The sequence below is a fragment of the Bos grunniens genome, chromosome 11 (assembly GCF_055505025.1).
Source record: "Bos grunniens cultivar Pamir isolate PY7600 chromosome 11, Bosgru_T2T1.0, whole genome shotgun sequence".
NCBI classification, from domain to species: domain Eukaryota; kingdom Metazoa; phylum Chordata; class Mammalia; order Artiodactyla; family Bovidae; genus Bos; species Bos grunniens.
The window spans coordinates 38,853,255-38,867,685 of record NC_141175.1 but is presented as its reverse complement, the minus strand read 5'-3'; the positions used below and the strand labels follow the sequence as shown (position 1 = coordinate 38,867,685).

The window sequence follows — 14,431 nt, the reverse complement described above, 5'->3', positions numbered from 1 at the left end:
TTTGTGATATGTGAGCTGGTGCAGTTGTGTGGGGGCACAGGGCTCAGCGGTGGTTCAACTGATGATTTACCTAGGTTTCTTCTGCTGAAGGGAGAAGGCAATAGCACCCCACTCCAGTACTCTTGCCTGGAAATCACATGGATGGAAGAGCCTGGTAGGCTGCAGTCCATGGGGTCGCTAAGAGTTGGACACAACTGAGCAACATCACTCTCACTTTTCACTTTCATGCATTGGAGAAGGAAATGGCAACCCACTCCAGTGTTCTTGCCTGGAGAATCACAGGGACAATGGAGCCTGGTGGGCTGCCATCTGTGAGGTCGCACAGAGTCAGACACGACTGAAGAGACTTAGCAGCAGCTTCTGCTGAAGGGAGAATGGAGTTTCTGAACCTTGCAGACAAAGCAGGTCTATGGGGAGCAGAGGAAAGTGATTCGACAGTGCCAGACCAAAGCCTGCCCTGCCATGCAAGGCCGCATCTGGGCATGTCTGCCGGATGTTTCCATGAGGACACCAGAGCATCCGAGAGAGGCTTCCTACCTTCCAGGCTGGCCACGCACCTCCATCCCGCTCAGTACACACACACATAAACACACACACACGCACACACTCACACTCCTTCAGGGATCTCTTCTGGGCTCCTTCTCTGCATATCTCAACTCTTGCACTTAATGCATTTTCCCAGACATAATCAGTGAACTGTTGGTGAAGGCCTGTATCCTATTCATGTCTTACCTACCCTCCCTGTGGCATCCGGATCAGTCCTTCAGCTTAGAGCTGCCCTGATTAATTGGGGTAAAAAACTGAGAACTGTGCTGGCCTAGAGCAGCCATTCCTGGGTCTGTATGGCTCTGAAGCACTTTTAAAGGGGCACCCCACCTGGGATCTGAAGACCTGTGTCCAGTCCCCACCCTACCATTTCCTAGCTTTGTGACCTTGGGCATGTTGTTAGCCACCTTGGTATTGATGATGATAAAAATACCATTCATGTTTCAAGTTCTGTCACATTTACCACAAGAAGACATTATCCTTGGACATTTAGGGGCTGTTATAATGTGAGGACCCCGACCCCCCATGTTTCCTTACACTGTGTTTATGTTCCCGGGGGCACTTCAGGTACTGCCCCCAGACTCATCCCTTTCAGCTCTAAGACGTATTTCTCTTTTTCTTCCTGCTGTTCCTCCAGCAGTTTATAATAGTAATAATGATACTTTATGATAATAATATTAATATGTTAATATTAATGCTGAGTTTTATGGTCCACAGAACACCTTCCATCTCTCACTTCATTTGGAGCCCCATCAGAGTCTGTGAAGTCAGGGTGCGCATAGTGAATGGAGGCCAAGGCCCCAGAGCTGGGAAGTGCAAGAGCCAGGACTCAGGTTTCTGGTTTCCTGGGGGGAATCCGGGGCAGTAGGGGTCTGCCCCAGTGTCTCTGTCCACCAGCCTGAAGGAGGGCCTCCCCAGAGGCCCTGGTGCCCTGCACTCTGGAGGGGGAGGGCATACTTTTCAGAAGGCCCCATGAAGTGCCAGATGCTACACCACACTCTACTGGGTGCCTTGCTGGCCGAACCCAGGACCTCTTTTCTGCCTCTCTGGAACTTCAGTGTGAGCCAGCCTCCCGCCTCAGACCCTGTGGTCCATGAAAACTGCAGAATGGGGGCCCAAGAGCCAGGTGTGAACAGATGGTCTTAACATCATCAGTGGGCAGAGTGGAAGTGACTTTTAGGGGTGGAGGCGAGGATGATTACTTCTGGCAACTTCCACAGCCAGGTGTCACTTGCCTTGGGAATCCGTACTTCCCTTGTATCCCCTGTTCTGTCACACAAATAAATCACTAGCCACTGGGAGGGAATTGAATGAAGAGCACTTCCTGTCTCACTTTTGTCATTGATGGAAGGATCTTTTCTAAGGTGTTTTTCATCTTCGAGTGAGTAAGTTGTTCAGTCATGTGACCCCATGGACTATAGCCCACCAGGTTCCTCTGTCCCTGGAATTCTCCAGGCAAGAACACTGGTGTAGGTAGGCATTCCCTTCTCCAGGAGATCTTCCCAATTCCAGGGATCAAACCTGGGTCTCCCGCATTGCAGGCAGATTCTTCACCATCTGAGCCACCAGGGAAGCCCGTTTTTCATCTTTAGTTCTCTAGAATTTAGATGGCTTTGCTGCCAGGCTCTGGCAAGGGAAAGATGCTTGAGGAACTGGGTGGGGAGGACTGAGCTGCCCTCTGGTTCCTCCCACCCAGCACCTGGCCAGGCCTTGGTCCCTCTGCCCATCCCTGCCCAAGTTCCTGCATTAGCCAGGGGAGGGGGCTGGGAAGGTGCACATGAGGGCACCCAGAGCCAGGCAGAGGCACAATGGGGTGGGCGATAGGGGGAGGGAGAGAGTCGTGGTCTTGATGAGTTAGGGCACTTTTCTCACTTAAGGACAGAGAAAAGCCCTGAACACCAGTTTCTCTTCACTGCTGCTGCCACGAGTCCTTGTATATTTATGAGACTTAGGGCCTCCTCTTTCCTTTTGGGGCATCCTCCTGCCCCCTGCCTCCCATGGGGGCTCTGGAGCATGGCCAGTTTATATCTTGATTCTCCTCGCTGTGGCTTTTCGTAATAATCTAGATTTAGAGGAGCAATCTCTCAGATTAAAGCGGTGAAGAAATTGGATGCTGGGGCCAAATAGATATTCCCACTCTGTCCTTACCAGCTGTGTGACATCTGGGCACCTCTTCACCTCTCTGCCTCAGTTTCCTTTTCTGCATAACAGGAATACTGTTAATAACAGCTTCAGATGATTGTGGCAAGGAGTGAAGGAGTTCAGGTGGTTAAAGGCCTTGGAACAATGCCTGGCACAGAGTGAGCCTGGACGGGCGACAGCACGTGCCATGAGGCACCTCCAGCCCAGGAAGACAGTAGGGTTCTAATGCCATGGCTCCCAAGCTTGAGTGGACATCAGAATTGGAGGGCTTGTCAAAACACAGTTTCCTGGGCCCCATCCCCAGATATTCCAACTGAATACATCTAGAGTAGGGCCCAAGAATTTGTGTTTCTAACAAGTCCCCAGGTGACAATGAGTCTGTGCTAGCTCCAGGATCACACGTTGAGAACCAGAAGTGAAGTGTGAAGTATGAAGTTTTGGTCGCTCAATTGTGTCTGACTCTTTGCAACCCCATGAACTGTAGCCTGCCAGGCTCCTCTGTCCATTGGGATTCTCCAGGCAAGAATACTGGGGTGGGTTACTATTTCCTACTCCAGGGGATCTTCCTGACCCAGGGATTGGGCTTGGATCTCCTGCACTGCAGGCAGATTCTTTACCATCTGAGCCACCAGGGAGACAGTATCGTCACAATTATCAAGCCCCAGATTCCAAGAGCGGCTGCTACGTGCCAAGCAGGGTGCTAAGCTCGTTTCCTGTGTTTCCTGCGGCTGAGGCGGTTGTGCTGGTGGTTCCGTACTTCCTGAAGGTCTCCAGCTAGTGAATGGCAGATACACAGACACAGCACTTGAACCCAGACACAGCACTTGAACCCAAGATGGCCTGACTCCAGAATGACTAAACTCAACTGTCAACCAGCCTCAGGTCTTCATTCAGCTGGCATTTATGGAGCGTCTGATAAATGCTGCCTGCATAGAGCCCCGTGCAGTTCAGAAAGCAATTTCAAATACATTTCCTCATTTCATACACACAAAAGCCTGTGAAGTAGGTCAAGTATTAATATCGCCTGCCTTTACAAGGAAAATGTAATTACAGATGGAAATGAAAGCTGGGAGCTGCCCGGCGTCCCGCTCAGGATCGCACACTGGTAGATGGTGGAGGCCGCGTGGCCTCCCACGCTGCCGTAACCAGCCTCCTCTCGGGGGGGCTGGAGCGGGGGGCGGGGGGAGCTGTGGTTAGGGTGCAGTGGGCAGAAAGTGTAGACCCTGCGGGCAGCTACCTTCTGGCAGAGAGTGAGCTGTGGATAGGAAACCCATTTCCTGGATAATTCCCAGGCTCCAGTGACTGAGATGTGCCTGTGAGACGAGCACCCACTTCCCTGTGAGACTGTGAAAGGAAGGGGCACAGAACAGCCACAGTGGGGTTGAAGTAAGGGAAAAACGGAGCCATGGAGAGAAAGGAGGACTGGCTTGGCTGCAGAGGGGCTGATGAGGTGTCCTGACAGAGAACTGGTAAGACCAAAGGAAAGAGGGAGGTGCAAACCCCCAGGGTCTGTGTGGCAGGGATGAGGGTAGGGTGTACAGAAGAGAGGACCCAGGGGGACCATCTGGGGACCTGAGCCAGGTCCCCGGGGCTGGACTTGACCTTTCTCCTTCTCCAGCCACCCCAGGTGCCCAAAGCCCCTGCCCATCTCAGTTCCTCCCAGCCCCGAGCCACTTTTTCGGCACCGCCCCCCCACCCCATCACTCCAATTGCTCTGTTTAGAGGAGCAAAAACCAGCCAGGTGTTACCAGGAAATAGTCTAATTAGCACTTACTGCTGACAATTTCGTTCTTTTTTTTTTTTTTTCTTCCTTTTTTACACTCTGGACATTTTTTATTCGCTAATCATCTATCAGTTCAACCAGCGCAGAGCTGCACGCGATTTACCTTTTGATGTTCACAGAAGAGAACTCTTGAATTTCAAAGAGCGGGCAGGGATTCAGGGGGAGGGGGACGCAGATCGCGTGAGAAGCTACAGCCGTAATCAAACCTCATTAGAGGGTATTCTTCCAGCAAGTTTTCCTTCTCTCTCTGCCTCCCTCTCCCCCTACCCTCTGATTGGAGGGCTGGTTGTTGAGTTTGGCGTGTTTGCTTTCGATGATGGTGGTGAGGTTCCCCTCGCACCACCTCCTGCTCTCCGGGTGTTCACCTTCCAGCAGCAGTGGACTCAGGGGCTGGGGTTGGGGTTCCTCTCTCCACCTCACTCTAGTTGCCATGGTGAGAATTAAGGCTTCATAAATAAAGGTAGCTCCAGGGGAAGTTCTCCTCCTGGGAAGTCTCTGCATCTTGCTTTGAAAGGACGGCTCACCAGAAACAGGGCTTGGTGAGCACCTCTGCCAGGCCTATCTGAACCCCTCCCCACTACACACGGGGCTCTGGATGTCCTGTGGCAGGTGGCATGGGCCAGGAGTGTTTCCGAGGAACCACACGGTTTGGTGTGTTTAGAGAAGCAGGATGCAGCCATCTCAGTCAGGACTGAGCCTCAGAATAAACACGGAAACCTAGTCTTGCCTGGAGGCAACAGATTCCCAGCTCAGGAAGGGAGATGAAGTCAGTTCAAAAATCACCGCTGATCCAGAAAACAGTAATAATTGTTACAGCTTTTTATCACTGTTATCAGCAGACGCTGTGCTGAAGGCTTTAGAAACGTTCCCCTTTAATTCTCCCTACAGCCCTATGAATGATGGGTACTACTCTCATTATCCCTGTTTCACAGGATGGGAATACTTTACTGCACAGAGCAGGAAAGTAACCTGGCCAAGTTCACACAGCTTGTAGTAAGTAGCTCCTAGACCACAGCTGCTGAGGGCCGGGTTCACGTCTCCCTCGATCCGCATCACGTACGCAGTGCCTAGCACAAAGAAGGTGTGCACTAAACATCCTTGGAGGGAACGGTCATGGGCTAAGGTGCAGCTGCACTCTGGCAACACAGAGAGTAGCTTGACGAGGCCACTGCCCCTGGGAGGTGACCATCTGGAGGGGCCAGGAAACCAGCCCTCAGAGTCAGGCCGCTGTGAGAGATGCAGGAAGCTTCAGATACAAACGGCTGAGGGATCCTGGAGGAGGAAGCAATTCATTCTCACTAAGTGGATTGGAAAGCTGTTAGAGAGGAAGTGACATTTGAATGGGTCCTTGTAACAGACAAGGGGCATCTCACACTGTGACAGCAGTAGGGGAACCGGCCTCAGTTGTAAGACACAGGATGTCTCCAGACAAAGGCACTGGGCGTGAGGAGGCTGGAAAGGGGGCTGGCTCCAGCCTGGGAAAGGCCTTGAAGAGCATGCTGAGGGTTTGGGGTGTAGATCGTGGGGAGCCTTTTTGTCAACTTCTCTATTTGCGTTAGTGAGGGAAGTTGCACGATTGAAGATCAGATCTGTGCTTCAGACAGCTCACTCTGAAGGTCACAGGAGGATGGCCTGGCAGCAGGTCAGGCTACTGCAAAATAAACAGGCAGTGGTCTGTTCCCTGGTGGTCCAGTGGTTAAGAATCAGGCTGCCAGTGCAGGGGACACGGGTTCGAATCCCTGGTCCAGGAGAATCCCACATGCTATGGAGCAACTAAGCCCGTGCGCTGCAGCTATTGAACCAGCTGCACTCGAGAACTTGTGTTCCCCAGAGAAGCCACCATAATGTGAAGCTTGTGCACCACAAGGAAAAGTAGCCCCTGATCGTCACAACTAGAGAATGCCTGCCTGCAGCAAAGGAGACCCAGCACAGCCAAAAACCAATAAATAAAAAATTTTTTTAAATATGTGTTTAAAAAACCAGGCAAAAGAGGTTGAACCAGAATGGAGGCATAAGAGGTGAAGGTGATCTGAGTAATATTTTCAAGGAGAACCAGCACATTCTGGGTCACTGGTGTGATTCAGGGTTTCGGGGAGAGGGAGGGTTGTTGAGTGTGACTCTGGAGCTCTGGGTGCTAGGTGGGTGCTGTGATATTCACCAAGACAACGCAGAGTTGTATCCCAGTGGCTCAAAGGTGAGCATGTGACTGGACAAGTTTTTGGGTTGCTTAGAGTCTTTATTCTTCATATACAATGGTGTCTACTTAAAGCTCAAGTTGATATGTAGATTTGACTCCAGAAGTCACAGTGATCTTTCCTCTTTCCATCTCACAGCATATTAAACCGCACCCCTATGAATCTCATCCAGGAAATCATATTAGTGGATGACTTCAGCAATGACCGTAAGTACCACGGTTGTCCTGTGCTATGGACACAAGCGTCTGTTCCCAGGCTCTGTGTCGTGGGCAGAGGTGAACCTGCAAGTTCCCTGGGGATGGAGGAAAGCCTGGGTTTGTTGTAGGTGTGGAGGACATGGAGTGTCCTTGGGAGTCAAGAAGTACCTGAACCTTACGTTAGGGAAACAATGTCTCAGGTCCTCTGCTACGAGTCTTTGAGGACCTAACCAATTCTGAATTGTAGATTCTTAATGGGGTCGGTGGGCTTCCCAGGTGGCGCTAGTGATAAAGAACCCGCCTGCCAATGCAGGAGACATAAAAGATGCGTGTTTGATCCCTGGGTTGGGAAGATCCCCTGGAGGAAGATACAGTAACCCACTCCAATATTCTTGCCTGGAGAATCCCATGGACAGAGGAGCTTGGTGGGCTACAGTTCATACGGTCGCAAAGAGTCAGACACGACTGAAGCGACTTATACACACATGCAATGGGGTTGGTATGTGTATGCGTGTGTCTCACTGCCCCCAACCTGTTGATGCATTCCTGGACTTGAAGAGACACTGCACCTTCAAAGAGCCCCCGAGCCCTGAAGCAATACCCGTGAATAGAGATCTCGACTCCTGTGCTCTGATAATCCACCAGCATGAGCCAAGGTCACCTACCCTCTTCCTCTCATTCCCATGGCAGGACTTGTTGGGGAACAGGGGGCTCTCTCTTTGGGACATCCCATCACTTGGCCATGACATAGTGAGCAGCTGCCTTCCAACTTTCCAACCACTGGTCATTACCCATCTCCTAGCTATCCTGCCCAAGAACCTGGGTCCCACCCAGGTTCACAGTCCAAGTCCACCTTCCCCGAGAAAGGCACGCGGGAGTTTTCAGATACCTGTGTGTTCAGTTTGACAGGGACGATCGTTGCAGAAGTGTTGTTACACTTCAGGTATGTAGTGCTCAGGTGTGTAGGAATCAGGTAGTGCTGATTCCTGTCCAAGAGCTGTCATCACAGCCTGGGTGCTGCTGCAGGCAGTCAGCCACATCCAGGCAGAACCGCTTCTTAGTGGTGAACCAGGGGAAGCAGGTGATGGCCTCTGGGGACAGCTCTGAGTCCCAAGGGAGTGGAGTCTTTCCATACCAGCCTTGATGCTGAAAGTTTGACATAGGAGCCAGTACCACACAGGGGTCTACTGTCGGAAGGCTGGAAACCCACACACCTAACATAGCCTTAGGAGCTTGGGAGTTATGCACAAGTGGGTCATGTACCAAATTCAGGGTGATCAGATCGGACTTGAGTTCTGAAACTCAGTGATCTGCTCTCCCTTCCCAAGTGTGGAAGGGGTTGGAGGCAGGGAGCCACTCATCGTGTCGGGAGGTAGCTGGTACTCAGGCTGGAGATTGGGAACACTGCTGAATTTACTTAGAAGCAGAACAGCTTCAGTGGTTAGAGCATCACCTCTGAAGCCAGCTGCCTGGCTTCAAATTCTAGACCTGTCACTGGCTCACTTACTAGCTATGTTCCTTGGGCAACTTATTAGCCTCTACATGCATCAGTTTCCATATAGAATGGAGATAACAATAACATATATATGGTTTATATGAGGATATAAATGTGTTGATACATTTGTGTGCTTAGAGCAGTACCTGGCTCTGAGGAAGCCCCTGTAAGTCTTTGTGGTCACTCCGTAGAGTCCAGAACTGAGCAGAGAAGCTAAAGGTTGGTAAAACCAGTGAAGCAAAACCACAACTTATGATAATGGAGTTCAGAGCCAAGAATTGATGAGCCAGAAGAGTGCTGGGGCAGGCAGGCAAGCCAGGACAACCCAGGCTGAGTACCTAGGATGGGTCTCTTGCTCAGCCCCACACATTTCCCCCATGTGGAGAGTTGAACCAGCTCTGTGTGATGGATATACTGGAGGGATACCCTGATAAATAGGGTCTCCTGTATTGAGTCCGTGAGCTGAAAGGAAACGCCATAGTTTGTCTCATCCATTCTCCGGCCTCTCAGCATCTTTTTCCTAAACCCTACCAAAGTGAACAAGACTCCCACCTCATGTTTCAAATAAGCTATAGAAAAGGAGAACTGTCCCCAGGTGACCATCTGGCAGTGTTCTAGCAAGTACGCAAGTGCCAGTGTGTGACTATCTTCTCCAGAGGCCCCCTTACAGCCACCTTGCAGAGACCAGGCCATACTGTATGTGGCTAGCCATGGTCAGTCAGCACCTTCCAAAGCCCACAGTACCCTGGAGTCAGGACAGGGCAGTGTGGTTGGGGGTGGGGATGAGAGGCAGGGTGCCTCACCTACTCTGCTGGTTCACCTCCAGCCCCGGGCACTCAATCACGTGACCTCTTGTCTTTGTAGCCGAGGACTGCAAACAGCTCATCAAACTGCCCAAGGTGAAGTGCTTACGCAATAATGAGCGGCAAGGTAGGTCTGCACTGTTGAGTGGGCCTGGGGCAGGGAGTGGGGACAGGTTTGGGTGTGTGTTCAGCGTGGTCTCCTTGGATGATGGAGCGGTGGGGGCACTCCTTTGGCCGATTGTCCCTCCTGCAGGTTTGGTGCGGTCCCGGATCCGGGGTGCTGACATCGCCCAGGGCACCACCCTGACTTTCCTTGACAGCCACTGTGAGGTGAATAGGGACTGGCTCCAGCCCCTGCTACATAGGGTCAAAGAGGTAAGTGAGGTGTGTTCTGTGTCCCCCACTTTCTCCAGCTCATCACTTCATATGTACCCACAGCCCCTTGGGAAGTGGAGCGGGGCGGCAGATTGCAGTGCGCATTTTATGGATGAAGAGACTGAGGGAGAGCGGCCTGCCTGGGGTCACGCAGCAGACAGTGGTGGAACAAAGCCCAGGATGTCTTCTTTGCCTCACAGTGTCACCTACAGCAGCCCTGCGGGTGGGGCACCAACAGCTGGGACATGACGCACACAGCTTCCTGGGCAAGAGAACGGCCCGAATCAATTTTTCCCAGATGTTAGAAGGTTCCAGAAAGGGAGCCCCGATGAGTGCCATTTGTGAAAATGAGGCAGAAGAATTAACAGGGCCTCGTCACCCAGTTCCCGAGGCCGCCATTGTACCTCCAGCCATGTCACTTTCAGCCAAAGATCAAGACACAGGGGGCTGGATGCCAAGAGACCCGAATTCCTTGCCTCTGTCTGCCCTTATGTTATTCTAGAACTCTGTCTGCTTCCTCTCTCTGTCTCTTATTCCTCTTGAAAGTGAAAAAAAATTTTTTTAATTCGCCCATCAATATTTTATATCCCCTGAAATCTATCCACCCTCCACCCCTATCTACAGAAGGCCCTGCATTTTTAGATGCCAGTGTCTGTGACTGGCATTCATGCTGCTCATTATCCCCCCGAGTTACTGACTCTGCAGCTGCTCTGTGAAGTGGGAGGCCAGGTATTTTTTAACATATTTTTCACACATGAGGGTACGGCTTCAGGGACAATGACATAACTTGGACTGATATTCCCTAGCTGGTACCACCAGCCCTGAGACCTTCAGTGTCGCCTCAACAGCATCTCCTTTGTGCTTTGTGCTGTGGTTATTTCCCTTCTCACTCTTCGAGGTGACTCCTTGACTCCTACCTGCAAAATGACAGTGTCAGGCAATGGAAGAATTGAGACACGTGAACTGCTCAGAATACTAAGAAATCCTTTCCAACTTTGTTCATCTGATGAGAGAACCTAGCTGGATGTATGGAGTTCTCACGCATGAGCCTGAATGTTACAACCCATCCCATGGCCACTTTCCCTAAAGTTGGGAGGGCTCATATACATGTGTGATGGTGAAGAGGTCTGGATGGAGACATGGTAGGTTATGAGCAGACCAGTCTATTGAGGGGCCTCACCAGGCACTGGAGGCCCTTCCAAGCTCTCCCTCCCTTGTGCTCCATCTGTAAATGCAGCCAGCCTCCCGGGTCTAATACTCTTCCAAAGCTGGGCTGTTCTCTCCTGCTGACTGTGTCCCGACATTCCCAGTGCTTCATCTCCCACCAAGTCCTTCCTGTCCCTGGATGCTTTTCCCTTCCTCTTCACCGCCCCTTGCTCTCCAGGGCCTCATCTATGTCTCCTCTCCTCCAGGAAGACTTTTCTGACTGTGTGGCCAGCTAGGATCACTCCCGGAAAGAATTGTCCATTTGGCCCCACAATTTCCTTTTCTGGGTTTAGCTCTCTTTTTCTTCTAACAGATTGCAAACCCAAAGAGGGCACCAATCACCTCCTGGTGATCCTAGAGTAAGTGTTTGGAATGATAATAAGAAACTAGATGCAGTGGGAAGTGACTTGGAATAGGAGGAAAATGTGCTTGCTTCCTGACTATAAATTAACAAACAGGTATTTATTGAACACTTGTTTTGGGCAGGGTTTTGAGGAAGAATTGGGGATGGACCACATAAAAGGAATCTACATCCTGCTTAAGTTCCCCAATCCAGAAGCTCTTCAAACCATGTCGTTTAGGGTTGTTATGGAGACTTCTTTACATAGTTGAGCTCAGTCTCTCCTCTCCTTGGGGGTGGAAAGAGGGGAGGTCAATGGGGAAAGAAATGTGAGAGGGCTGGGGATGGGGCTGAAGTTTCCAGCCCTTTAATCAGAGGGTTGGTTCCTCTATAAACCAGCCTCCATCTTCAGAGAGTCACCTCAGTAGTATAAACTTAGATATAATGAAAGAGGCTCATTATGAGAAGAAAAAAGGTTCCTGTCATCCCAAGTGAAAGTGAAAGTGTTAGCTGCTCAGTCATGTCCGACTCTTTGCGACCCCATGAACTGTAGCTTCTGTTTGGATTTCTGTAGCTTGCTGAAATTCCTCAGGCAAGAATACTGAGGGGGTTGCCATTCCCTTCTCCAGGGGATATTCCCAACCCAGGGATCAAATCCAGGTCTCCTGCAGGCAGATTCTTTAGCTTCTGAGCCACCAGGGAAGTCCCTCCTGTCACCCCAATTAGTCAGGAACTTCCAAGAGTTTTAAGAGGAACAAAGGCCAAATATATTTCTTATTATATCACAGCACAGTGTATATTGCATTTTATCTATCCACTTATCTACTAATGGACATTTGGGTTGTTTCTGCCTTCTCACTGTTGTGAATAATGCTGCTGCGAACATTCATGTGCAAGTTTTCCCCTGAGTACCTGCTTTCAGTTCTTTAGGGGACATGCCAAGGAGTGGAATTCCTGGGTTGGTGGTGATTAAGTGTGGGATCTGTGTCCCACATCCAAGCTGATGTGTCCCTGCAGAATGTCATCCTCAGGCAGCCTTAATGAACCTGGAGGCCCTTCCTTTCCCTGTGGCTCTGAGCCCACCTCAGAAGCCCTCTTTGAAAAATGTCCTCTTGTGCATCCCTGGCTAGCTTCACCTGCACAGCCATCCTCCTGTAGGAGTCATAGAGCCCCAGGAGTGAGCTCAGCTCCCAGGGCTAAGCTCCCAGTCCCCATTGCTGTCTGACCTAACGCTTTCATAGTGGAGGACTGCTCAGACAAATGCTGACTGTGGTCCTGCCCTGCCCCTACAGACCCCGACTCTTGATGATGAGACGGTTCTGCTGAGACACCCCTTTCTGGATGGGGAGTGTGGGTGTGTGTCAGCCTCTGTTTCCATGTCTTTGGATGTGTCTCATCTCAGAGTAAGACATGATTTGATCTTGTGAGCGCAAGTGGAAATTTTCAGCTGTAATTGGAGTTGGGGATTTTCGAAAATAGAGATAAGAGAGAGGCTGGGCTTGAGCTGTCAGAAGCTGTCCTCAGCTGGTGTTTTCCACATGGAAAATCTCCTTGATTTCCCTTCCTTCCCTTCAATTACTTGATGATACTTGAAGCAAGCACCACGTTGTTGGGTTTCTTTAAACAGAGTCTTCTTCCTTCTTCTCCTTATCTACATATTCCTTTAGTAGGAAAAAAAAAAAGATTTTAAGAAATTTCCATCCCAATAGCATTTGGCAAGTTGATATAAATAATGGCTTACATAAGCTTCAAAGCCCTTTCCCATGCTTTCCTCTCTTGTTTCTTCCAAAAGCCCTGTGAGGAAGGCAGGATAGTTTTGCAAATTATAGATTGTTTTTGCTTCGTAGATGAAGAAGCAGAGCTCCTCAGAGTATGCTGCTTTGCTTTAAGGTCAAATGTATCCTGCATGGCAGAACCAGAATAGGAACCCAGGTCTCTGGCCCTGCTCCTGCTCCCCTATCCCTCCCTCCAGGCTAACAGAGACCCCGCACTGTCATCCTCTACTCTCCTGTGCACCACCTTCCCCAGACAGCAAGGCCTTAATCATCTCTGTGCCAACCACAGTCCCTAACCCATAGTAGCTGCTCCAGTAATGCTGGCGGATGCAATGAGTGAACAGTCATCTCTGGAAGTCCCTTGACTGCCCATTCACAACGTGGTTTTGATTACGGTGGAGAAAGAAGAGACATAACTAGAGGGGTGATTGATGGCCATTGGCTCTCAGTGGGGGTTGGGGGTGGGCTTGGATTTGTGTCGGGGAGAGGGCATGGCCTTGTTCTGGATCTGTCAGGAATTCCACCAGATGCTGCTGAAGCTTACCTGTGGACCTAGCCTTGAAGATATAGCCACTTGGGCACACAGGTAGGAGCCTGTGGGGATCTGAGCATCTTTATGGAGAATACATCCATCTCTGGAGAAGGCAATGGCACCCCACTCCAGTACTCTTGCCTGGAAATCCCATGGATGGAGGAGCCTGGTAGGCTGCAGTCCATGGGGTTGCTAAGAGTCAGACGCAACTGAGCAACTTCACTTTCACTTTTCACTTTCCTGCATTGGAGAAGGAAATGGCAACCCACTCCAGTGTTCTTGCCTGGAGAATCTCAGGGACAGGGGAGCCTGATGGGCTGCTGTCTATGGGGTCGCACAGAGTCGGACACGACTGAAGCGACTTAGCAGCAGCAGCAGCATCCATCTCTGAGCCTACAGAAGGCGAGGCCATGTTGCTCAGCCATAATTGGCCCACCTGCTCTGTCTCCAGTGACTGACAGTGTCCTCAGAGGGAGTTCATAGTTGCCCTCTTTCATCCAGTGCCAACTGAACACCTGCTGCCCAGCAGGCTCTGGACTGGGGGGTGGGCAGGGGCTGCTGGGGAATGCAAAAATGGAGCAGATGAGACCCCCAAGGTCATTCAAGAAGCTTGTGTCCTGGCTTTAAGAGGTCATGTCTAACATCCCCTGCAGCTCTCTCTTAAGGTCTTGGCTCCACACATCACTTAGCCCTAAACATCCCTCTCTGCCTAACTGGCCCTCCATTGTGTCTGAACCAAGAAGTTGCCATGGCTAAGTTGTGATGGGAATAATAGAAGGATAGAAATGCTCTGAGAGAGCTTCTCAGGTAGCGCTAGTGGTAAAGAACCTGCCTGCCAATGCAGGAGATTTAAGAGATGCAAGTTTGATCCCTGGGTTGGGAAGATTCCCTGAAGATGGGCCTGGCGGCTTACTCCAGTCTTGCCTGGAGAAACCCATGGACAGAGGAACCTGACAGGTTATGGTTTATAGGGTCACAAAGAGTCGGACATGACTGAAACTAGTTAGCATGCATGCATGCAGAAACCCTCAGAACTCACAGG

At 50.7% G+C, this 14,431-nt stretch overlaps 1 protein-coding gene across 3 annotated transcripts in view; it reads left to right on the top strand.

The window, feature by feature from the left end:
* Positions 1-14,431, top strand: part of GALNT14 (polypeptide N-acetylgalactosaminyltransferase 14) — a 216,101-nt gene that overhangs the window by 163,243 nt on the left and 38,427 nt on the right. For all 3 annotated transcript variants that reach the window (XM_086323634.1, XM_086323633.1, XM_086323632.1), the window contains exons 4-6: positions 6,805-6,872; positions 9,223-9,288; positions 9,415-9,536. In XM_086323634.1, coding sequence (XP_086179760.1) covers positions 6,805-6,872; positions 9,223-9,288; positions 9,415-9,536 — 256 coding nt within the window. The remainder of the gene's footprint in view (positions 1-6,804; positions 6,873-9,222; positions 9,289-9,414; positions 9,537-14,431) is intronic.